The sequence below is a fragment of the Trichosurus vulpecula genome, chromosome 3 (assembly GCF_011100635.1).
Source record: "Trichosurus vulpecula isolate mTriVul1 chromosome 3, mTriVul1.pri, whole genome shotgun sequence".
Taxonomy (NCBI): Eukaryota; Metazoa; Chordata; class Mammalia; order Diprotodontia; family Phalangeridae; genus Trichosurus; species Trichosurus vulpecula.
Genome location: NC_050575.1, coordinates 389,794,862 through 389,819,991, shown reverse-complemented (window position 1 = coordinate 389,819,991; position 25,130 = coordinate 389,794,862). Strand labels below are relative to the sequence as shown.

At 47.8% G+C, this 25,130-nt stretch overlaps 1 protein-coding gene across 2 annotated transcripts in view; it reads left to right on the top strand.

Annotated features, from left to right (window-relative positions):
• The window catches only part of CBFA2T3 (CBFA2/RUNX1 partner transcriptional co-repressor 3), a 118,238-nt gene extending 93,108 nt beyond the window's left edge, over window positions 1-25,130 (top strand). The window contains exons 5-13 of one of the 2 annotated variants that reach the window (XM_036752962.1): window positions 996-1,237; window positions 3,290-3,379; window positions 11,426-11,607; window positions 13,428-13,678; window positions 15,633-15,718; window positions 17,059-17,257; window positions 17,908-17,976; window positions 20,144-20,334; window positions 22,529-25,130. In XM_036752962.1, the coding sequence (XP_036608857.1) occupies window positions 996-1,237; window positions 3,290-3,379; window positions 11,426-11,607; window positions 13,428-13,678; window positions 15,633-15,718; window positions 17,059-17,257; window positions 17,908-17,976; window positions 20,144-20,334; window positions 22,529-22,825 (1,607 nt within the window). In that variant the 3' untranslated portion in view covers window positions 22,826-25,130. The remainder of the gene's footprint in view (window positions 1-995; window positions 1,238-3,289; window positions 3,380-11,425; window positions 11,608-13,427; window positions 13,679-15,632; window positions 15,719-17,058; window positions 17,258-17,907; window positions 17,977-20,143; window positions 20,335-22,528) is intronic. The other variant, XM_036752963.1, reaches the window with a different exon arrangement.

Here is a 25,130-nt window from a genome sequence, read left to right as displayed (position 1 = left end):
TTGGGATTCAAACCCATGTCTCCTGACTTTGAATGCAATGCATTTTGAGGTTTCTTTTCTGCAGGCTGAGAGTATGTAGCCTTCACTCCTGTGATCTTGGCTGAAACATTTATGAATGCCTAAGAGCTCCCTGTCTTTAGTCAACAGGTTTAAGAAAACGGTTATGGAACATAGAGCAATGTCCTGGTGCCAGGGAAAGATCCTACTACCTATAAAATTAAATATGCTTTGTAAACCTTAATGTATTTACTGAATGTGAAGTTTTGGTTACTAATTATCATTAATTACATCGTTAACAATTATTGATAATTAGTATAATATTACCCCTATTGCTGAGATGTGCAGGACAGAATAGGAATATCTTTGTGTTTATTTTAGAGTAGGGATATCTCAACTTTTTATATTGAAGTTTCTTTCTTTTTCCTGAAGCCTTATATTCACTGTAGGTAGCAGGGAAGGTGTTGACCATAGCATCCTAGAGCTGGCAGGAGAGGACTCACCAAATGGCTTGTCTCCCTTCCATACCGGGAATCCTGACAAACCACCAAGAGGAAGGTGTGGTGGGGAGAGGGGTGGGACAGAAGCAAATGGCTGGAAGATGTATCAGTTAAATCCTCCAGATTTACCTAAAGGCCCTGATCTTCTGGTGGCAGAGACTCTTGTAGGAGGCTGTGACTATTGTCATGGGCATGGAATGGAAGGGAGATAGCCCAAGGACCCATAAATCATCTCATATGATTGGAACCTTGAATGCTTAGGGCAGAACAATTCCCAAATGATAGAGCTTAGAATTTCTATTTTATAAAACATTTAAGGTAGGAAACCCACTGCCTTGTACATAATAGATGCTCAATAAATCGGTGTTGAAGTGACCTGAGTTCATGAAAACTGACTTGCCATCCTCATTTGCCATGACATCCCTGCATTCCCTACTTCCACCCCCACCCCCAAAACCCAGCACCGACTGACTTCTCGGGCCCCTTCTCTCCTTGCAGTGATGAATGGAAGTAGCCATTCCCCAACGGCGATCAACGGAGCCCCATCGACCCCCAACGGGTTCAGCAATGGCCCAGCCACCTCTTCTACAGCCTCGCTGTCCAACCAGCAGCTTCCGCCAGCTTGTGGCGCACGACAACTCAGCAAACTCAAACGCTTCCTCACCACTCTGCAGCAGTTTGGGAATGACATCTCCCCTGAGATTGGGGAACGGGTCCGCACCTTGGTGCTAGGGCTGGTGGTAAGCTTTGGCTCAAGTCTCAAGGGCAGGTGGTTTTTTTTGGTTGGGGGAAGATCATCCACCTAATCCCGTGCTCACATCTGTACCAAGGGTCACTGGCATCAGGGGCGTGGATACCAGCCAAGGCACACTCCTTGCCCCATAACCCCAGGAGCTCTGAGAGCCCAGCCTAACCCCCCAAGGAGACGGGGTAGCTCGGTGGTCCCTTCTGGACTCAGTGGTCCCCAGTTTCATTCCATTAAGGAGTCACTTACGCTTGCTATGCTCCTGACCCTGCTAATTGAGAGCAAACATTCTCTCTTAAACTGCACCCAGAGTGACCCTCCCTGCTTCCCCAGCTCAGGCTCTTTTTTCAATGTTATAGAAGGATCTGAGGAGGTAGGTCATCTAATCCATGACCTCACTTTCCACCAAAAACATCCCAGAAAAATGAAATATATTCTATTTCTGAAGTGGTCTTACAAGGAAACTTCAGCATCTGTCCATAATTCTCTTTCTGTTTCTCAAGAAAACCCTGCCTACTTCTCAGCTAACATAAATCTCAGTGCTTTAGTAGATCAGGCGCTGTGAATTTGGGCTCACAGAGACATGGGTTCCAGTTCCTCCTCAGTCACTAAGTAACCGTGTGAATATTCAATTTCTCTGAGACTCAGTTTCCTCATTTATAAAATGGGAATGATGGTAACAGCTACTGACTTGGTTGTCTCAAATGAGATCGTGTATGTGTCAAGTCCTTTGCTTTAAGACACCACATAAATGTGAGATTATTATTATTAATTAGTAATTATTATGCCCCTTGTTTTGCCTTTGATTAAAAAGGAGGATAATACTCTGTATCAGAATCCCTTACATTATCGTGTTCCTTTGTCTCTCCTCTGCCTCCTCTTTGGGATAAACAGTATCAGGCATTTGATACTTCGTAGAAACAGAATCCCAAAACGTTAGGGCTGGAAGGGACCTTAGAGATTGCCTAGTCCTCCCCATTCACTTTACCAGTGAGGAAATGAGGTCCAGATGAGAGGGAGTAACTTAGCCAAGGTCACACAGGTAGTGCGTAGCCAAGACTTGACCCAGGTCATCAGACTTCCAAGTGCAGGGATCCCCACAGGAAAGATTTCCTAGCCCATCTTTCCCCTTGATGGTTCCCCTCTTCACCTGACTTTCCCAGAGAAGCCTAAACACCTAGCTTTTGTCCTATGAATCTGTTTCCTTCTAACAAAAAATAAGATGAGAGTGAGGAGGGAGCCTGGTCTGACATCTAGAGAAGACAGCTCTGTGGTTTCTGAGAGCCTGGGCAGAAATTCAAAAAGGAAAAGACACCCATGCAAACCTGCTTGATTTTGCTGGGCAGCCTAATGAAAGAGATGAGATAGCAAGCAGCTTCTGTCCCATCCCACTTGGGGACTGTGGCCAAAGCCATCATTAGCCAGACTGATCGGTGAATAGGATGCTTCATGTCCCTGTCTCTTGACTATAGGAGCCCCAGCCCCACCTACCTCTCAGCTTAGGAGAGACATCTTTGGAGGACGTCCCCATTCGACCCCATCTGGCAATGAGACCATGTGGTCAAACAGTACAGGGAGGCTCGCCATTGGAGCAAGGAAGCTACCATTTTCTTTTTCCATTTCTGGAAAGCAATCTGAGCCGTTGCTCACACAGCCAGCCTTGTACCTGGCTCCTGGAGCTGGGTTGAAAGTTAATCCTAAAGTAGTGAAGCCGACCCTGGGAAGTAGGAGGATACGAGGACAAGAAACAAGGAGGAGGATTCTAACCCCAAGAACTAATTGCAATACCTTAGGCAAGCTGCTTCTCCAAAGTAGAAGGAGGGTGACCTGAGAGGGAGTGGCCCAAGCAGATGGGGGAATGGAAAATGCCAAGAAAGGCACCCTGTAGAAGGTGGTGCCCGCTGTGGACTAGCCCGCTCATCCCCTTTACAAGATGGAGGATGGCACCTTCCATCACGGGGTTACCAACAGAAGCGAATGTGATGCTAACAGACATGGGTACCTTTGGTGGAACTGAACTGTGTCCCTTTTTTCCTCTTTCCTCCAGAATTCAACCCTGACAATTGAGGAGTTCCACTCCAAACTCCAAGAAGCCACCAATTTTCCTCTGCGTCCATTTGTCATTCCCTTCCTGAAGGTAAAGACTCCTCTAATTACCCTTGTTTGCTAGTCCTGGGAAAGATGAGATTTCCTCTTCCACCTCAATTCTCTCTCTCTCTTTCTGTGTGTGTGTGTAGTTGTATATTATACGTATACGTGCAGAAGTATATACACATGTGTGTGGGTGTGCATTGTGTATATGCATATAGCATTGTGTATGTATATGTATGTGTGTGGATATGTAGTGTGTACGTTTTATTGATGTTCCCACCTTTTTTATTTTTTGTGTCACTCTCACTTTCCAAGGACTCCTCACCCAACATGCACACATCATGTATCCTTCATTCCACTTCTCTGCCAAGAGGAGAGATATGATTCATTATCAGTTTCCTCTGAAGTCATAATTGGGCACTATATATATATATACATACATGGGCACAATATATATTATGTATACATATACACGTACATATGTATATATAGGGCTAGACCAATCAGAAGGAAGATGAGCTTGGAGAGGAAGGTGCTAGCAAACAAGAGGGGGCCTGAGAAAGGCCCCCTGCAGAAAGTGGTGGTGGAGCTGCATCTTGAAGGAAGCCAGGAATTCTATGAGGCCAAGATGGGAGGCAGAGAGCATTACAGGCATGGGAGACAGCCAGTGCAAAGTTACAGGCATGAGAGGTGGACTGTTATACATGAGGAGCAGCAAATGGGCCAGAATTGTTGGACCCTAGAGTGTGCGGAAGGGAGGAATATGGAAGCCGGAAGAGCTAGAAAAGGATTGGGTTATGAAAAGTTTGGTTGTTATTTGTCTTTCTTCTTCTCTTCCTCCTCCTCCCTCTCCCTTCTCCTCTTCTTCCTTCTCCTTCTCTTTGTTCTTCTCCTCCTCCTCCTCCTCCTCCTCCTCCTCCTCCTCCTCCTCCTCCTCCTCCTCCTCCTTCTTCTTCTTCTTCTTCTTCTTCTTCTTCTTCTTCTTCTTCTTCTTCTTCTTTTTCTTCTTCTTCTCCTTCTCCTTCTCCTTCTTCTCCTTCTCCTTCTTCATCCTTCATTCTCAGAGAGTCAGTGACATCACAAAGCCTTTAGATTAATTAATTCAAAAATGGTGATCATGGCAAAGGATTGGAATGTGGAAAAAGCCAGAAGATTTCAAGGGAGAATATTGTAGAAAGCTTTCAATGCCAAAGCAATGACTTTATACTTTCTCCTAAAGGTAACCAGGTAATTACCCGATGCTACAGTTCATTCAGGGGAGTGGGGAGAGAATATGACACGGTCAGAGCTGAACTTTAGGAAAATCCCTTTGGCCATTGAGTGGAGGATGAATTGGAGTGGGGAAAGACCTTGAAGCAGGAAGACCAATTAGGAGACTCTCCCAGTTCTAGGTCATGGTCTATTATAATAAATCATAGTTGCTTCAAACCAGTTCCAACCAGCAAGACCTACTGAAAATCTTTTTTGTGTGTGTGTGTGGGTTCAACCCAGTTCAGACCCAGTCACTGCCATTGCCCCGAGAAGGCTTTGTCTAACATTCAGCTCCTTCAACCAGTATATACTCCAGACTTTCTTTTTAGAGATCATAGAACCCTTGGATGTAGATCTAGAGGGGACCTTAGAGAAGGTCTAATCCAGGGCTATGGAACTTGTGACCTCGAGGCCACATGTGGCCCTCTAGGACCTCAAGTGCAGCCCTTTGACTGACTCTCCCTCCTTTTACAAATGTAGAAACTGAGACCCAAAGAGAAGCTCCTTGCCTTAGGCAGTGTGACCCTGGGCAAGTCACTTAACCTCAGTGTGCCTCAGTTTCCTCAGCTGTAAAATGAAGATGATGATAATAGCACCTACTTCCTGAGGATTGCTGTGAGAATCAAATGAGAAAATATTTGGGTTTTTTCTTTATTTTTTCTTTTCCCACTCTTTTAAAAATGTTTTTATCAAGTACATATAAACAAAAAATTTTAACACTCATTTTTTAAAATTTTGAGTTCCAAATTTTCTTCCTCCCCATCCTTTGAGAAGGTAAGCAATTTGATATAGATTATATATGTTCTGCCAGTGCATAATGTTTATCAAATTGCTCGCTTTCTCAATAAGATCATATTTGTAAAATGCTTAGCACAGTGCCTGGCACATGGTAGACATTTAATAAATGCTTGTTCCCTGCCCCAGAAGACACACAGCGGAGAGCCTGGAGCTCCCAACTCCATCCATTTCCCGTTTTTCTGTTCTCTCTGGGTCTGGCCTGAGGGAGGGTCCTTCCTCATCCTCTGTGTCAGGGTCCCATTAGGCTATACTAAAGATGTCAGGAGTTTTCAGAATTCTAAAGGCTCCAACATTCCATCTGGCCTTCCAAATTTGCTTTGGCCCCACCCACATTCAATAGGACCTTCTAGGTGGTCTTAAGGAGACACTGCTTTAAGCTTGAGTCATATAGGAGAGCTGTGCTCTTTGGCACAGATCCACCATGGAACCTGTCCAGGGTCCCATCGCAGGGCACCCCATCACCCTTGTTTTTTGTTTTGGGGAAGCTCCTCACCCACACTTTTCCCCCTCAAAGGGCTTGTCTCCACCACCGCTTGCTGTGGTTCTGTTTTGCACACGCACTAGGTTCCTCCCTCGTTTTTTCTCCTTCCTGCACACACACCCACTCACTGCCTTGCTCACACTCACAAGCCAAAGGCAAATCTGGAGCTGTTTGCAATAAAGTGAGGGTTTAGGCCCATCTGGTAATCATTTGCAATTCATTAAAACCCTTCCCTTTTCTCCTTTTCTTCTTTTAACTTAATGCTGAGTCTGCCTCCTCCCCATCTTTGGGGACACACAACGCGCTAGCATTTCTGTCAGATCAAATATTTACAGCAGATGTTCTGGGTCTGGCTTCAGCTGCCCTTGTTTATCAGAGGAATAGAGGAAGGAAAAACAATCTTTTGCATCTTTATTATTCTTTCTCTTTTTTTCTGACCCCCATCTCCCCTCATCGGTCAGGACTTCCCATGGCTTCCCAGCCCACTCTCAGCAGGACCTCAGAAAATGTTCCAGGTCCCCCTAGAAGGCCACTGTCATATTCCATCCTCTTTGCACAGAAATAAATTAGAGAAACCCACCTTGGCTGCTGAAGAGGCAAGAACTCTGCAGGAAAGAACCTAGGGTGGGGCAGGGGAAGGGGCATCATGCCAACCTGAGCACCAACACACTCTCTAGTTCTTAGCACAGCATCTGGTCCACAGTAGGTGCTTTCAAGTCTGTTGTTGACTTGACTGATGCTTACACTACTGCTATATAGGACCTGAGGCAAAGTCCTTAACACTTCAGTGCCTCAATTTCCCCATCTGTAAAAACAGCATAATGATGCCACACTGTAGCTTCCTTGTCTTTGGGCTTTCTTCCAAACAGAACTAGCTGGGCTAACTTGGCTTTTCTGTCCTGACCTTGTCCAGAAATTGCCAGTCAGTTGCCCAGGGCTATAACATGCACCAAGGGAACAAAGAATGAGGCTTTCTTTCATCGTATGTGGTTCTGTGGGGGTCAAGCCAGGTTGGGCAAAGGCAAAACAAGCACCCACCACCACCACAAAATGTTTTCCAGTTGCGTTTTCGGAGCCTACTTGTAAAGTTTCTGTATGTTAGCCGTTGGGCTCTGTCAGGGATCCTGGTCCTGGTCCGCTCACAGTCCTCCATATGGGTGGATGACTTCATTTGAGCAAACCTCCCACTTTCTGCTGCCAACCTAGAACCCTTGTTTCCAGGCATTAAGTGACTCCTCAGCTCCCCTCTTCAGAGGGCTCCCCTTGCCATGGACAGGGTCTGAAGGGCAAACTCCCAGGCCCCACTAAGCCCCCCTCCCCTTCCTGTAGTGTGGTAAATGCGGTGTCCATGCCAACTCACCAGCCTGCCCCTGCCAGGAAAGGAGGGTTTTTTCACTTCCCTGCCGAGGGGACCCTGGGGATCTCCAGGCAGACGCGGTTGCCTTCTGACCTGAAGCCCAGTCCCAGCCTTGGATTTCATGTCCTTCCCCTCTCTTCCCTCTCCCCATTGCCCCCAGGTTCCCTTCCCCTGGTTTTAGGTTGCTCGGCCCATCCTTTTTCAGAAACTGCCTCATTAACACGTTGTTGAATGGAGTTTGGCCTTTCTGGAGCCAGGGAAATCACTTTACACTGTTCCCCTCGCTCCATGTTGGCACCCTGGTTCCAGCTGTTTCCAGCCAGGGATCCAGATGCTTTCCATTATCCTAAGTGCAACCAGCCGGCCCCGGTTTGTTTCCCATACTCTCTCTCTCTCTCTTTTAATTATTATCAGTATTATTCCTCCTTTTTAGTGGCAGAGGAGAGGCTGGTTAGGAGAAGAGGAGATGGGGGAGAGGGATGGGAGGATGTTTGTAGCCTTCAAACCTACAGCACCACATTTCCTCAGCTCACACTCTTAACATGTTCAACAGATGGAGGTTTGGCTGGCGTTCAGCTATCTAAATAGAAAAACAGGACAGGCAGGGGGAGCAGCTTGACAAAAATGCATTCTGCCGCTTAATCGTCTCTGGGCTGGATGCTGTGATGGGGAGGCGGGGAAGAGGAAAAGCTTTGGAAGTCCATGAGAAAGTTAAAAGTCTGGTTGGGGGCTGGGGGAATTTATTTATTTACAAATACTTAAAAACCACTGACTCTTCCACATGGCGTCCTTCCCAGGCCTGTCTCACCTACCCTAGAGATTGTTTTTCTGCTCATGCCTTCCCCAGAGCCTAGATTGGTGGAGGTCCTGGAAGGAGGTACCCTGGGAGAATCATTTGATGACCCAGTGGGGAGAAACTTAGCTCAGAGATTTCTATTGCCTTTGGGTTAGGAGCTGGGGAGGGACTCAAGAGGTCTTGGGAAACATACGGGCAGAGAACCAGAATATGGACCAGGGGTAGAGGGAAGATTATCCTTAGATGGTAGGCCTCCTGAATTCTCTGTGCTGTGAGCACAACCTCATGTCAATAATTCTTCACCTGGCTATCCCCCTAGCTTTGGTAGAGGGCACTAGGGACAGCCCAGTGGGGGCCTGTAATATTTAGGCAAAGGGTAGGAGCCCCCAAGTCAGCTTTATCAGCTGGAGCAATGCTAGCAGCTCTCACTTCCCCCCAAAACAACTCTGGGAACCAGGGATTGCTCTGGCCTCTTCCCACGCTGGGGGAGAGGTATCATCACCCCCCAGCTGCTAAAGAAGCCGACAAAGAAGAGGTCTCTCCACTATTCACGTATTTATCAGACACCAGGGCTAGAACTAGCAATTTTTGCATGGAGGGCAAGCAATGAAAAACCACTCAGTTTAGTTGGAAGTGGAAATCCAGACACTGCAAGTGGGGGAGGGGGGATGGGCATAGGCCAAGGAGGAGATCGCTTGAGATACGGACACACGATGGTAGTAATGGAGCGGGGTGGGGAGAAACTACTAAAAGAAGAATTGGCTAGTTGTTCCTGATAACTAATGCTGTTGAAAGTATTTTCAGGGGCAGCTAGGTGGCGCAGTGAGTAGAGCACTGGCCCTAGAGTCAGGAGGACCTGAGTTTGAATCTGGCCTTGGACACTTGACACACTTGCTAGCATTGTGACCTTGGGCAAGTCACTTAACCCCAATTGCCCTGCCCCCTCCAAAAATTAAAATACTATAAAAATTTTTAAAAAAAGAAAGTATTTTCAGCATCCCCCAAGTTTTGGCACCCAGAGGCAAGGCCCTAGTTCCTGCTTCTGCCCTCTAGAGCCATGCAGGATAAGTTTGAATTCATCTTCTATAGGAAAGTCCTTTAAATACTTGAAAAAAAAGCTATCATTCAGCCAGCTATCAATGTCTTTTCTTCTCTTGGCTAAATGCCCTCAGTTCCTTCAATCAATCCTCTATTGATATGACCTGCAGTCCACTCACCGTGCTGGTTGTCCTTCTCTGGACAAGTTCCAATTTGTAATGCCCTTCCTAAAAGATGGTCTGACTAATACAGAGTCATCCTAAACACTGGGCAACTCTCAATGCAGCCTAGGACTTTTTGTTGTTGTCCAGTCGTGGCCAACTCTCTCCATGGCCCCATTTGGGGTTTTCTTGGCAAAGATCCTGGGGTGGTTTGCCATTTTCTTCTCTAGCTCATTTGACAGATGAGGAAACTGAGGCAACCAGGATGAAGCGACTTGCAGAGTCACACAACTAGGAAGTGTCTGGGGCCAGATTTGAACTCATGAAGATGAGTCTTTCTGACTCCAGGCCCAGAGCTCTATCCATTATGGCTCCACCTAACTGCCCTGGGACTACATTAGCCTGCTTCAGCTGCCAAATCACCCCATTGCCTCATAGTCTGCTATAAGTCCTATATCTCTTTCACACGAATTATTGACTTTTTTTCATGTAAGTAAAGAACTTTCCATTCATCTTTAAGGAATTTTATCTTGCTCATTCGGCCTGTCCTTTTAGCCTGTCCTAACTCTGTCACCTAACATATTAACCAGCCCCAGCATTTAGTGAATCTTCACTAAAGACCTCCCTCTATAGCACCCTCAATCAAGTGGCTACACCTTGCATCTAGTCATTTCACCAGTTCTGATTGCACCTAACTGTATCACCATCTGGTCCGGTCTTTCCATTCTTGTCCACAGGGATAGTATGAATAAAAGATGTGTGTTAAATGAGTAACCAAGGGCAAATCGTTGAGAATCTCTGAATCTTAGTGTCCTCATTGATAACAATTAATTCATTACAAAGCGTTTTTTTTTTAAGTGCTTGCTATGTGCCAGGTACCTTACTCAGCCCTGGGAATACAAAAAAACAAGCAAGCAAAACAGTTCCTGCCCTCAAGGAGATTACATTCTAATGGAGAAAGATAACTCATAAGGAGGAGCTGAAAGGGGAAAGGAGATTGTATTCGTGTAATACTAGGACAGCTAGGTGGTGCCATAGTGCACAGAGCCCTGGGAGTGGAGTCAGGGACCCCCATCTTCCTCAGTTCAAATCGATCCTCAGACGCTTACTGGCTGTGTGACCCTGGGCAAGTCACTTAACCATGTTTGCCTCAGTTTCCTCATCTGTAAAATGAGCCAAAGAAGGAAATGACAAACCCCTCCGGTATCTCTGCCAAGAAAAGCCCAAATGGGGTCATGAAGAGTCAGATATAACTGAACAAAAACAACATGGATTATAAGTGATCAGGAAGTGACTCGAAGGCCTGGTTCTAGGCAGGAGAAGGCAAAAACTTGCCTGTCATAACTCAGGGTCCCAGGACCATGCTATCCTAGTATTATGCCTTAAAGGGTTGTTATGAGGAGCAGATGAAAATAACATATATGTCCACATACATAATTTGTAAATAAATATATGCAATACAAGAACCTGGGCAAATCTTAAAGCAGCATAGAAACATCGGCTGTCGTTATATTATTATTATAAGCAGCACAGACCAGCGTCCCAGGAGTTCACAGATCAGGCAGTTTCGTCTTAGGATAAGCTTCTTGGAGGAAGTGGGATTTGACGTGGGCTGCCTGCCTTTTGCCTCTCTTTGTATCTCTAGCACTTTAGCAAAATTCAAGGCACATAATAGGCATTTAACAAATGTTTGGTGATCGACCAGAAAGCAGCGAGGATTTTGATATCATAAAATGGGATGTAACGGGTGACATTCTAGACTAGGGAAATGCTGTGAGCAAAGGTGCACAGAGGTCAGAGGGTGGGCAGTGAGAGGAGCTTCCTCTGGGACTGTCATCTCGGGGGAATTAGGATCAGTTTCCTCGTCTGTAAAATGGGGGTAACTGGCATCTACCTCACAGGGCTGCTGTCAGGAGCAAATGAAATAACTGTAAAGTGCTTGGCACAAAGTCAATGCTGCGTAAACATTGGATAGTAGTCAGAGTAGTAGTGGTAGTGGTGGTAGTAGTAGTAGTCTACTTCTCTGGGGAAACCAAAGCGTGAAGGAGTGGAGAGGCTCCCAGGACTGCTAGATGGAGGAATGGAAGGGGGTTTAAAGATCATCCGGTCGAAGCCCCTCATTTGACAGAAAAGGACACTGAGGCCCAGAGAGACAGCCAGCCCGCCCCTCCCCCACCGGCCGGTGAGTTAAGCCCTCTTCCCTCCCGCAGGCAAACCTGCCCCTGCTGCAGCGGGAGCTCCTCCACTGTGCCCGCCTGGCCAAGCAGACCCCAGCCCAGTACCTGGCCCAGCATGAGCAGCTCCTGCTAGATGCCAACGCTTCTTCTCCCATCGACTCCTCCGAGCTTCTCCTGGAAGTCAATGAGAATGGCAAGAGGAGGACACCAGACAGGTGAGGAAAGGCCTCCCCTTGGGGATGGGGTGGGGCGGGGCCGGAAGGGAGGAGGGAGTGTGGTTCAGTGGAAAGAACCCTGGTCCTGGAGTCAGAGGACTGAGTTCCAATCCCCCCTCTGTGTTTGCTCATCATTTAGCATCTCTGAGGCAGTCAGGACCCGAGGACATCTGTGATCTCGGGACAGCAAGGCAGCAAGGCTGATAGAGTGCTGGGCCTGGAGTCAGGAATCGGGCCCTTAGCTAGCTGTGTGACCTCGGGCAAGTCACTTAACCTCTGCTTGCCTCAGTTTCCTCATCTGTTCAGTGCACCTACCTCAGGGGATCGCTGTGAGGGTCAGAGGAGATGATGTCTGTAGAGCGCTTAGCGCAGCGCCCGGCACTGCAGAGACGTTGGTGATCATCATCACCATCGTCATCGTCCCCACCTTCCCAGATCACAGTTTCTCTCAGACCAATCATGGCAGAGGACAAGTGAATGATAAAGCAGGTCGGTTAGCCTTTTCTACTCCATAGAGCACAAGACCGAGGAAAGAACAGCCTGATTTAATTGAACACAAAAGCCCTGAGTTCACATTCCAACTCTGGCATTGACTAGCTGTGTGACTTTAGGCAAGTCACTTCGCTGGGCCTGGTTCCTCATTTGTGAAATGAAAAGGTTAGACTAGACAATCCCTAAAGTTTCTCCCTATTTTTTTAAAGTTCTGCCTTATATGCAAATCAATTTCAGGGCTTAAAAGACCCCCTCTTGGGATCCCCCCCTCCAAGGAGCCCTCCCAAAAGGTACATGGCCAATAGGCACGTGGCCAATGAAGGATAAATGATAGAAAGTGAAGGAAAAGGAGGTTTCTGGTCTTCTAGCCAGGGTCGGCCTCCAGGTGCTGAGGCTTCCTCACCCGGGATGGTGTGCAGGATGCCAGTGTCGGGAGAGAAGATCCTCAGAACTTTCAAGGGGCCTGGGTCTGAGGACTCCCTGCCTGAGAGCTGAGTGGTGGAGAGTCGGGGGGAGTGTTGCTGGCGCCTGAGCCCTCCCTGCAGGGTCACAGAGGCAGCTGTCCCCAAGTAGCACACGCTGGGGCTCGAAGCCCAGGAGGGTGTCTGGTTAACGGCGGCACAGTGGCTCCCTCTCCCTGGCTCCCTCCCATGGAGGGTCAGACTTCTTAATGAAGACCTGTATCTCATAAGCCCAGTCTCCCGGGAGCAGGGCTATGTTGAGGCTGGCATACCACCCCCCTTGCCTAGGGTACAGACCAGGGCTGCTAGGCTGGTTTGCCCAGGAAGATGATTCACGTATCTCTCTTTCTCCCTCTCTCTCTCTTTCCTTCCCTTTCTCCCTTCCTCCTTCTCTTCTTACCTCCTCTCCTCCTCTTCCTCCGCATTCTTTTTCTCTTCTCCTCCACCTTCTTCCTCCTCTTCTTCCTCTTTCCTCTTCTCCATTTCCCTTTTCTCCTTCTCCTTTTTCTTCCTCCTCTTCTTCTCTTCCTCCTCTTCTCCTCTTCTTCTCCATCTCCCTTTTCTCCTCCTCCTTCTCTTCCTCCTCTTTTCCTCTTCTCTTTCTCCTTCTCCTTTTTCTTCCTCCTCTTCTCCTTCTCCATCTCCCTTTTCTCCTCCTCCTCCTCCTTCTTCTTTTTTTCTTCCTCCTCTTTCCCTTTTCTCCTCCTTCTCCCTCTTCTTCCTCCTCTTTCTCCCTCCTTCCTTTTCTCTCTCTTTTTCTCATTTGTTCTCCTTCATACCACTCATCTTGGCCTGCACCTGCTTGTTCCTGTCTCTGCTTCTGCCATCTTGGCCTCTGTCTATTTGCCCCTCTTCACCCTGGGCCAGGACCAAAGAGAATGGGTTAGACCGAGACCCGCTGCACCCCGAACACCTCAGTAAACGGCCATGCACCCTGAGCCCTGCCCAGAGGTACAGCCCCAACAATGGGCTGAGCCATCAACCCAATGGGCTGCCCCACCCCACGCCTCCCCCACCTCAGCACTACCGCCTCGAGGACATGGCTGTAGCCCACCACTACAGGGACACATACCGGCCCCCTGACCCCCGAGAGCTGCGGGAGCGCCATCGGCAAGTCGGTGAGCAAACCCCAAGCCCTTTCCGTACCTTGGGCCAGAGCTAGGGGTTTGGGTGAGGGGAGGGACAGTTTCACAGGAAAGAAATGGCCCTGTGGAGCATGCAGAACAGAAAGCACCCAGGTGAGAAGGAGAAAAATAAAGGTCAATAAAATGCTTAAGACCCCAGGACGGATGAAATAGGAGGTGGAAGTTTCCAGGAGGTTGAAGGAAAGACCTTGATGTTGGGCATTGGCCTTTGCATGAAAACTAAGACCAGAGTCCATGTTCTATGAGTGCCTAGGAGTGTAGTATCTCTAAGCCGTGTTTAACCTGGGTATAGGAGCAGGAGACCTGCTACCTTTCTACCTCCTCCAATAAAAGACGATCCCTTAGGAACAGAATCAGTTGTACAGCTCCATGGGGAACAAGCTCAGAAGCTACATTTTCCCAGTGTTCCACATTCCTTCCCGATCCCAAGCTAAATACTGTGAAGCATTTGGTGTTTTCAGGGACACTGGGCCCCTCTAGAGGACCTAGCTCTCCAGAGCCCCATAAACCTTCTGACACTGTACATAGCCTGGGCATGGTGTGGGTAAGCAATGTGTGAGGTTCAAACATAAAAATTCCAGAGCCAGATACCATCCCCCGCTGCCTGGGCCTAAAACCTTCATGCATGAGGTCATCCAGCTAACAGGCCGAATCTGGGGAGGCAATGCTGGTCTTTCCCAGGAGTGACTGTTCAGTTATTTGTTTTCTATTTTCTTCAAACAAAGCACTGTCCTAGGCACTCTAGAAGGCTCCCCAAAACACAGAAGACACAGAGAATCCCTGCCCACAAGAATATGAAAGTGTGTTTGGGGAGGAGTGTCACATGACTTATCCACATGGTGCCCTGGCATATAGTAAAATGATTTTATCTATATCTAAAAAATTTCAGAAAATACCAAGGAATCACTGTGCCAACAGACTGAGGGGCCAAACAGTAAAGGAGTGACCAGAAAGTGGGGAGTGAGCAAAGACTCAGTCCTGGGAAAGCTCAGCCTGAGCCCCTCCCTGGACAGGGCCTGCTAGCTGGCTGTCCTCCTCCCCTCAGGGTTCCAGGCCCAGGCAGCAGGTGATGGTGTCTGGCTCCTTGAATCCCAGGGTCAGGCAGGTGCTAATTCCCACCAGCTCCTGCTAATGCAAAAATAAATGCCAGCTGTCCCTCCAGATTCCAGCCACTATTTTGGTTGAAGTGTTGGCTCGAGTTCCTGGTGACATACGAAGTAGGACAGGGTGGCCCAGCCCAACTCAGGGAGCTCCACCTCCTCCTCCCCCTCACTCCCCTCTCCCAACCTTGTAAGAGGGTGAGTCATGAGTAGGGGAGCCCAGGGAAACCTGCTGGGCCCGCAGAGGGTGTGGGGTGAGCATGCCACTCTACCCACTCTGCCCAAGTGAGTGACAAGCCATCTACACTGAGCACTTAGTCTGGGAAAGACATCATCCTAGGCACCTGGGGGAGGAAGAAGGCAGAGAGGAGAAGGGGGAGAGAGAAGAGGAGGAGGAGAGGGAAGAGGAGGAGAGGAAAGAGGAGGAGAAGGAGGAGAAGGAAGAGGAGAAGAAAGAGGGGGAAGAGATCAAAGAGGAGAAAGGAGGAGAGGGAGAAGAGGAAGAAAAAGAAGAGAAAGAGAAGAAAGAAGAGGAGGGAAGAGAAGGAGGAGGAGGAGGACGAGAAAGAGAAAGGAAGAAGAGGAGAGAGGAAGAAGAAGAGAGGAGGAAGAGGGGAGAGAGAGGAAGAGAAAGAAGAGTAGAAGAAGGAAGTGAAGAGGCGGAGGAGAAAGGGTAGGAAAGGAAGGAGAGTTCTGATGAGGAGGAGGACAGGATATGAGAGTTACTTTAGATTTAGGCAGCTCAGTCTGTGCAGGGTGGATTGGTTCCAGCAGGACCCTTTCTCCTAGAGCTATGTTCTCAATACCCATCTTTCTCTCTCTTCCAGCTGTACATGGCTCCCGGCAAGAAGAAGTGATTGACCACAGGCTCACAGACCGAGAGTGGGCAGAGGAGTGGAAGCACCTCAACAATGTAGGTAACCCCAAGTCAAAGCATGGAGGCCTTGGGTGGGCTTGGGTCTGAAACACACACCTGGATGGACTGACCCATGTAAGGACGCACCAGCCTGTCCAGGGCCAACAGGAAATAGTGCTGCCTGTTGTCGGTTCGTGGTGGGCTTCCCTACGTGGGGGTGCGGTGAACAAGGCGTTCCCAGGCCACAGAGCCAGGTGGCACCTTCCAAGATCTCTTTTGGGTCCTTGGGTCAAACGTGGGCACCACATCCCCTGCCCAAGACTTGAGAGTAGTAAGAGCTTGGTCCTCGCCCCCAGGGGGCTCAGTCCTACCCTGGACTGACTGGCCAGTTAGCATCGGTGCCATGCTGTCTTCGCCATTCTAGGAGGAGGATACAAAAGAAAGTAGAACGGCCCATTTACTTTTGCTGCTCTTATTCTGTTACACTGGAGTGGAAGATGGCAGGATAAGGGGAACACGGTGGCCATAGATTGAATAGATGAATCTTGCGCTAAACTCTTCCATATAAAATAAGTATAAGAAGTGGTCGCCCTGTGATATATAAAACAAATATTAAAGTAATACCATCCTTCACTGAGGAGAATTATTACCTTCAGCCTCACACAAACCATTGCATACGCGTTCCTTCGTGTATCTTTAGAACAATCCTGCGGGGAAGCCAGTGTAATCATTATTGGCGCCATGTTTCAGAAGATGAAACTGAGGTTCAGAGGGAGTGATGGGAAGAGCCACCAGCAGGAGGAGTGATTTCTTACTTACTCATGCAGTCCGGGGTAGCTGCCTGGACTATCTGTTTTCCTGGATCGTTTTCATCTGTGAAATGAAGGGATTTAACTAGATGGTGTTGAAGGCTCCTTCTCGCCACAAGTATGCTGGAACTAGCTCATACTGGCTCAGGACAGCCAATTGTTAAATTTTCAGTGTGAGCATTTAAACCTCAGAAATTGGCAAATGCTACCTATCAGAAGTTTGGTTTATTATTTTGTTGATTGCCTAGACTTTTAAAAGTGGAGAAAATGGTAATGCGGATTAAACTTAAAAGTGTGTCACACACACATTTCCCTCCCTGAGAGCTGGTTGTTAAATGTTAATGGGTATTTATTTCTGAGAGCTGATTATTAAACATTAACCAACACAACCTTCCCTCTAGCCCATGATTGCACGCCCCACTCATTAGAGCAAAGCCCACTTGCTTCCATGGAACTGAACTATGATCTTGGTCTCTGAAGCATCTGATGGGCTCTAAGCAGCTGAGTTAAGCACTCACACATCTTTAAGTGGAGAGAATGAATGGGTCTCTCCTGCAGCTCATCTCTATATTCCCTGTCCCCTGATAGCTCCTGAACTGTATCATGGATATGGTGGAGAAGACGCGGCGTTCTCTCACGGTGCTGCGCCGATGCCAGGAGGCTGACCGGGAGGAACTCAACCACTGGATCCGGCGTTACAGTGATGCTGAGGACATGAAGAAGGGCCCCATCTCTGCCCCCTCCCGCCCACATAATAGCTCCTCCAACTCCGAGGGTCCCCAATTAGGTACTGATGCTGGGCTGGGCTGGGCTGGGGCAGTGAGGGGCCAGGGGACAGAGAGAGGACAGCCTAAGCTCTCCCAGGACTCCCAAAAGGGACTTACCCAAAGTCACCCCAAAATGAGTGGAAAGGCCTACACTGAGACCAGGAGCACACGTTGCCCTGATGCTACCCTGGCTGCTGTTGGAAGCTAGTCTAGCCCAGGCCCTGGCATATGGAGAATCCCATAGGGTTCTAGCTCATCTCTTACATCCTTTCCAGTTCTCCCAGAATCTAAATTCTGTGATTTCACGATCCTAAGTCATCCTGGTCTGTACAAGAGCCATGTTGATCCGGGCCAGTACCCAGCCCCAAACTGCAAAGATAATACTGATCACTAACAAGATTCTGCCATGGGCTGTCAGTGCCCAGAGCCCAGCCCCAGGGGGACCTTCTTCAGCCAGAGCCTGAGTCTGACTCTGTCCAGGGGCAGAGACCTCGTGATAGCAGCCTGAGAGTCTTTCTGCCTTTCAGCCCACGGGCACGATGGCACAAGGGCCCAGTCACTATGACTGGCAGCATCGCCCTCCTAAGGGGAAGTCGGCATGCCCACCTAGGGCCTAGAGCTTATTGTCTTTGGTCTTCAGTGCTGATCCCTTTTCATTCTCATTTTTTAGAAAGTCACCGGGACTTTGTACCCCGGCCTCTATCCGGTTATATGCCAGAAGAAATCTGGAGAAAAGCTGGTGAGTGTTAAAGAGAGAAATCTGGGGGGATCCCCCTCCCTGCTTTGCCATCCCAGACAGTGAGAGTAAGGAGCAGGTCAGGTCTACACCTGGGACATCACACACACACACACACGCACGCACGCACGCACGCACACACACACGCACACACGTACCAGCTTTGCCAGAAGCTAAGGACCACAACATATCACTTAAATAAAACCACCAGCAATGTCCCAGGGTGGATAGAACACTGGATTTGGAGTCAGGGGTCCTAGGATCAAAGCACAGCTCTCTTGCTTACTACTACCTGGCTTTGGATGAGTCATTTTTCCTTTCTTGGCCTTGATCTCCTCATCTTTAAAATTAGTGGTTGAACTCATTAAAATAAATCACCGCCATTCCACCAGGACTCATAGGTTTGAAGCATGATTTCCTCACATCTCTATGAAGTAGAGATTTTTCTTATCCCTGCTTTAAAAATGAGCAAACTGGGGCTCAGAGTTGAAATGACTCACTGGTCATTGTGTGACCATCATGGGTGGGATTTAAAACCCAGGTCTTCTGATCCCAAGTCTACCATTTCTGCTGTGGTATACCATACTGTGCCTCTACGTTATCTGTAACATTCCAGTCCATTCTAAATCCCATGATGCTATTTTTTCTTTCTTTTTTTTTTGGAGGGGGGGAGGCAGGGCAATTGGGGTTAAGTGACTTGCCCAAGGTCACACAGCTAGATGCTGTTTTTTAAACCTAAGACTCCCAAGTTTAGAGACTTCAGGTCTCATCATACAGGATTCTCCCCCATGCGCACACACCCACCCTCCCATGTACACATGCCCCTCTTCATTTTATGAGATCCCTGAGTTGGGCTCTGTACATATGGCCCCTTGGAGAGGTTTCACCTGGAAGGGATCTTGGAAATCATCTACTTCCATCCTCTTGTTAGATAAATGAAGGACTTGGCTCTGAATTGACTTGTTCAGTGTCATCTAGCAAATGCAGATGCGCACCTCTAGACTTGCAGCTCTGGTCTCTTTCAACAAACCAAGGCTTTCATCTCCTGGGATAAGCCGTCCTATTGAAAGATGGGCTTTTTTCCAAAGGGATTATCTATTGTTGTCCCTTAAGATTTTCTGGGTCCCTGGAACCTGCTAATTTAGTCACAGTGCAAGCCAGAGAGTATACAGACACCGTGAAACAGCTGCCCAGCTGGAATGAGTTCTGGGGCTTGTCCGGAAGCCTGGAACCACTAGGGGTTGGAGAGTAGGGTGTGACCAAGGGCTTGAAGGATCCCAGCCTCCACTTGGAAGCATTTCAGAGTGAATACGGCATTGGACCTGGCAAGTCAGGAAGACCTGGGTTGAAATCCCGCCTCAGACACTCACTGACTGTACAGCTCTGAGCAAGTCACTTAACCTCTCTGGGGTTTAGAATAATAGCATGGACCTCCCAGGGTTGTTATGAGGATTAAATGAGATAATATTTGTAAAGTGCTTAGCACACAAGCGTTTATCTATCTACACCTGCATGCATGTGTGCACATTCATGACTGTGTACATACGTGTACATGGGAGACAGTGTGGTGTGGGAGGAAGAGATGGGTCTTAGAGTCCGGAGGAGGAGGAGGAGGGCTAGCATTTCCATAGCACCTAATATGAGCCAAGAGCTGTGCTAAACACTTGACAAATCTCATCTCACTTGATCCGCACAACCACCCTGGGAGGTAGGTGTTGTTATTATCCCTATTTTTACAGATAAGGAAACTGAGGCAGATAGGTTATATGACTTGCCCAGAATCACACAGCTGATAAATGCCTGAGGCTGGATTTGAACTCAGATCTTCCTATCTCCTGGACCAGCACTCTATCTACCAAACCTCCCAGCTGTTCCAAAAGGACCCAGATTCAAATTTTGCCTCTGATGCCCATTTCCTGTGTGACCCTGGAGATGTCCCTTCCTAGGCCTCAGTTTCTTCATCCATCAAATGGGGGGGGGGGTTAGACTCAATGGCCTCCAAGGTCCCTTAATGAACACCTACATGCCTATGCCCACACATATCCACACACACAAACACACCTCTCGAGTCTGAGTCCTCTTCCCCAGGCTCCCCACGTAGCCCTATGCACACAGCCAGCCCAGAAGACTGACTCGGCAGCCCTCCCCTCACCCCCACGCTGCCTTTCAGAGGAAGCTGTGAACGAGGTAAAGCGCCAGGCGATGTCCGAGCTGCAGAAGGCTGTGTCCGACGCAGAGCGCAAAGCCCATGAGCTCATCACGACCGAGCGAGCCAAGATGGAGCGGGCCCTGGCAGAGGCCAAGCGGCAGGCCTCCGAGGACGCCCTGACCGTCGTCAATCAGCAGGAAGACTCCAGCGAGGTAGGGCCACATCCATTTCTTTCTTCTACCAAATCTGCCCCTGCTCCCTCTGCCCTCATGGGACAGGGACTGACCATGGGAACAACACCCCACCTCCAGCCAAAGACCATTCAGCAGCAGACATGGGGATGGGCAACGGGGACTCCTCAGTTCTCTCCTTGTCTTCCTTGTTCCGTTCTCTGACTTCTTGGGGTTCTGGTCACACTCTTCCTCTTATTCCCTCAGTGTCCACAAGCACAGGGCTCGAGAAGGCTAACAAAGTGGGTGTCCATAGACATACTTTGTGGATTAATAGGAATTGTCTTCCTTCTTCATTAAAGAACACATGAAAATAAAGGGCTAGCCTATCTGAAGGGGGGTTCTTCCCTCCCCTTTCCTGACAGGGGAGCAATAGTGGATAAAACTCTTGACTCTGCCCAGGGTGTTCCCCCCCCCCACATCACTCTCTGAAGGGCCTGGATTCAAATCTCATCTCTGATGCTTATGCCTTATGAACAGATCACTCCACAACACTCTCCCCACCTCCTGCAGACCTCAATCCCTTGATCAATAAAATGTGTGGGTCTCTGAGGTCCCTTCCTGTGAGAGTCACTTTGAATTTTCCTTATGGAGGCTCTCCTTCCCTTGGAGGATGGGCAGCGGGGAGCCCTCTGCCTAGGATGGTTTAGATCTGGCCCTGAAGGCCTTGGGAGAGATGAGGTAACAAAGACTTCTCCATCCGAATGAATCTATTCTCTGGGGTCCCCCCCCACTTCATGACTGGGCCCCCTCTTTACTTCCTGTGTTGTTCCACACTCCTCTCCCTGTACTCCTTCTTTGAGAAGAACCCCCTTCCCTGAAGAGCACCAGTACACACAGCCTAAACCAGAGGTGTCAGACTCAAATAGAAAAGGGACATGAGGACAGCTAGGTAGACAGTAGATAGAGTGTCCCACCTGGAGTCAGGAAGACCTGAATTCAAATCCAGCCCCAGACACTGTGTGATCCTAGACAAGTCGCTTAACTGTTTGCCTCAGTTTCCTCATCTGTCAAATGAGCTGGAGAAGAAAATGGCAAACCTCTCCAGTATCTTTGTCAAGAAGACTCCCAATGGGGTCACAGAGTTGGACATGACTGAAAACAACTAAATAACAAAATCCATACATAAGGCTTCCTGTGGGCAGCATATTGACTTAATTTTAAACTATAATGTCATCCATGTTTCATTGTATTTGACTTATTTTGTTGGATATTTCCCAATTACATTTTAAGCTGGTTCTGGCCTGCACTCTTTGACACCTTTGGCCTAGCACTATCCCCAGCCCCTGGGGAGTGGCTGGTAACCCCTTGAAAATGACCCTGAAGCCTCCCAATTAGGGCAGCCCACTCTTTAGAGTAGGCCTGGGACAGTCAGCCAGCCACTGAGCCCTTGGTCCCTCCATAATCTCTTCCTTCTTCATTACCCAACCAGATAGGGACAGTCATGCCTAGGACTTTGGACAGCAACAATATGTGAAACTTACAGATGTTCTCAGGTTCCAGGTTTGGCCTTCCCCAGACTGTCACTGTAAAAATAAGAAGGAAAATACCTTGTATTGGTTCATAGATACAGAGTGCTACAGCTTCAGGAGACCTTCACGGTCATGGAAGCATAGATTTAGAGGCTGTTCAAGCCAATCACGTGAGAAAACTGGTAGAAAGAAGAGACAGTATTTGGCCTCAGGCCCTGTGAATCCAAGTTCAGGCCATTTTCCAGGCTAATTATTAGAACTGGGAAGGCGCTTAAAGATCTTTTAGTCCAAACCTTTCATTGTCCAGATGGGGAAACTTCAGACCCAACTGGGGCTTGGCCCATGATCTATAGCATATAATGCTTGTTGGAGTCCATTCGTATCTACTGGCTGATTTGACTCAAAACCACCCCCACACAATAGTTATTCCCATTTCACAGAGTAGGAAACAGAGGCCCAAAGAAGGTCTTCCCCAAGGCCAGCCAAGTAGATCAGTCTTGGAGTTCTAACACTCTTTTTGGTAGGCAGGCCCACATTTCTTCCGTCCTGGGACTCAACATAGCCTTTCGCCTGTCCTTTCTTCGTGGTCTCTGGGCATCCTTAGAGGAGAGGAATGGGGGAGGTGCCTGCTTGGAACTGTTAGGCCAGCCAAGACTCCCCCACACACACCCCTGACACTGCCCTCTGTCCCCCCCCACTCCCAGAGCTGTTGGAACTGTGGTCGCAAAGCCAGCGAGACTTGCAGCGGCTGCAACACCGCCCGCTACTGCGGCTCCTTCTGCCAGCACAAGGACTGGGAGAAACACCACCACGTGTGTGGCCAGACACTCCAGGGCCTCCAGGCAGCCACGGGCACCACCCCGGCCAACGGGGTGGGCACTGCCCAGCCGGACGTAGTAGCCGTGGCTGTGGCCACCAGCCCCAGCGAGACCAGCTCAGCAGCCGCCTCCCGCTCGGGCACCCCAGCCACCCCAGCCCCCCTGGAAACCGCCTCCCGCTAGCCCCATCCAGGGGGAGGAAGACACGACGGAATCCAAGAACCTATAGAAGTCACTGCTGCTACTGCTTTTCTCCAAAAGAAAAAAAAACTGCATTCAATGCAACTTCCTCAGCTACCTGACGATTTCATTCGACCTCCAAACGACCTCTATCTCTTCGAGTGATCCTCACAGATCTTCAAAACTGGGCTTTAAAAGTGGATTTCACAAAGAAAGTACAAACCTTCTTCTCCGTTAATCTGTCTTTCTCTGTCTTGTCAATTTCCCTCTTGTCTCTTTCTCTCTTGTCTCTTTCTCTCTTGTCTCTTTCTCTCCTCTCTTTCTCTAGTTCTCTCTCACATTCTTGTTTTAAATTTTTTTTAAAAAAAAAATTTGGTGGCTTATATTTTCAGTGAAGGATTTTGTTTGGGGAGGGTGGGTAGAGGGGAGCTTGTTCCTTGGTTTGGGCTTGCGTTTGTTTTTCCCCAAAAGAGCTACTCAGAAATGGACAAAGAAAACTGTGGGGTTTTCATTTTTGAGTGTGGTTTTTTTTTTCAATGAAAAGGGAAAAAGAACTGTTCTTTTTATAGCTGGATATTCTGCCAAATTGCCCCCTGCGTGATGGGAGGGGCAGGTGCAGCAAAGACGGTAAGAAGGATTACAATTTCTGATGCAAGAAATGTTTTTTGTTTTATTTTTGTTTTTTTTTATTTTTTTAATGTCAAACTCTTTGGCTTTAAGTAAAAATCCAAAAAGATTTTTAAAAACAAAAGTAAAGGAAGCTTACTTGTAAACTACCTTGCTAGCTAGCCAAGAATACCAGATACACCTCTGCTCCAAAGGAAATCCAAAAAGCAAACTCTCACAAGAAAACCAATCCAGACTTCTTTTTGTCACTGCCAAAGTATTTTTTGTTTGTTTTATTACTCTTGGGTTCGTTTGATTTGGGGCTGGTTGGTTGGATTTTTGGTTCTTGGTTGGGGTTTTGCGTTTTTTCAGAGTGGGGGAAGGCCCCAGCTCTTTTTTTTTTTTTTGGTCAAACAAGGACACTCGTTTGTCCCAACCAAACAATGATGACTGCTCAGCTGGTGAATCATTGGCACCAGCAGTGAAGAATGAGGCCCCCCAGTCCTATTTTACTAGCTCAGCTCTCAGGCTTTGGATCTCCCTCCCCATCCCCCACCTTTCTGCCAGACTATGGGATTTGCATCCATGGCTTCAGAGTTTGGTTATTAAACGTGAATAAAGTTAAAAAGGAAAAAAAAAAATCATCAGGATTGACCAAGCCAAGCCCAGGAAAAAATTTTAAAACCCAGTATGTGTATGGATATGTGTGTGTGGGAACATATATGTGTGAATGTGTGTGTGTATGTGTAAGGGGAAGATACCTCTATTTTCCCGCCCTCAATGGATTTTCAATGCATTTAATTTTTCCGATGATGAAAAAAAAAGTGCTAAAGTGTTCCTTTCCAGAGAGAGCATTGTTCTGAAAAAAAAAAAAAACTGTGACAATCTTTTGGATTGATTCTTGACTGCTTTTCAGAGCATGAGCAGATAGCAACTTATACCAATACTTTCTGCTTCTTGTTTTCCTCCTCTACCTCTTTCTCTCCATTCCCCCCACCCCTTGTCACAGTATCTCCTTATTGCTGTTCTCCTCTCTTCCACACTTTTGCAGGAAAATACAACAAAACAAACAAACCACGACAACAACAGAAAAAAAAACCACCTTTGTATTCTGCCCCCATCCTACCTTCTGAAGACAATTTTGATTGCCTGTATATAATCCCCTGCTTTTGTGTCCAGCTGTTCTTTCTTCTGCTCCTTTGATGGAACATGATAGGTCTTTTCATTTGAACATTCTCCCTGTTACTGGCACCCTTTTGCCCCCTTCCCTTGCCCCCTCTGCCCCTTCCAACTCTCACAAGGATTCCTAGGAGGAAATGAAGGAGAAAGAAAATTAATACTTGTACTTAATGGAAGAAAAACAAAAGAGAGACAATGTAGACTATTTTGCATTTTCTTGTATCATTGTACAAAGTACAGAGGACGGGAGTGCAATATGGAGAGTGGCCCAGCTACTGAAATATGGGGGTTTCAAAAAGATTCCCAGCCAGGAGTCAAGAAGTCAATATTGTACGTTAATGTGAATGTATATAGTATTTGCAGAGGTCCAAATAATGATATTAATGATGATGATAATAAAGAAAAGATGTTTGCCAAATAAAAATAAGAGAAACCACTGAAGTATGTAAAGTTTAGGAAACAGGTTTTAAGAAAAAAAATCCGAAGTGTGGTCCTTGGGGAAGTGATGGACTTTTTTTTTTTG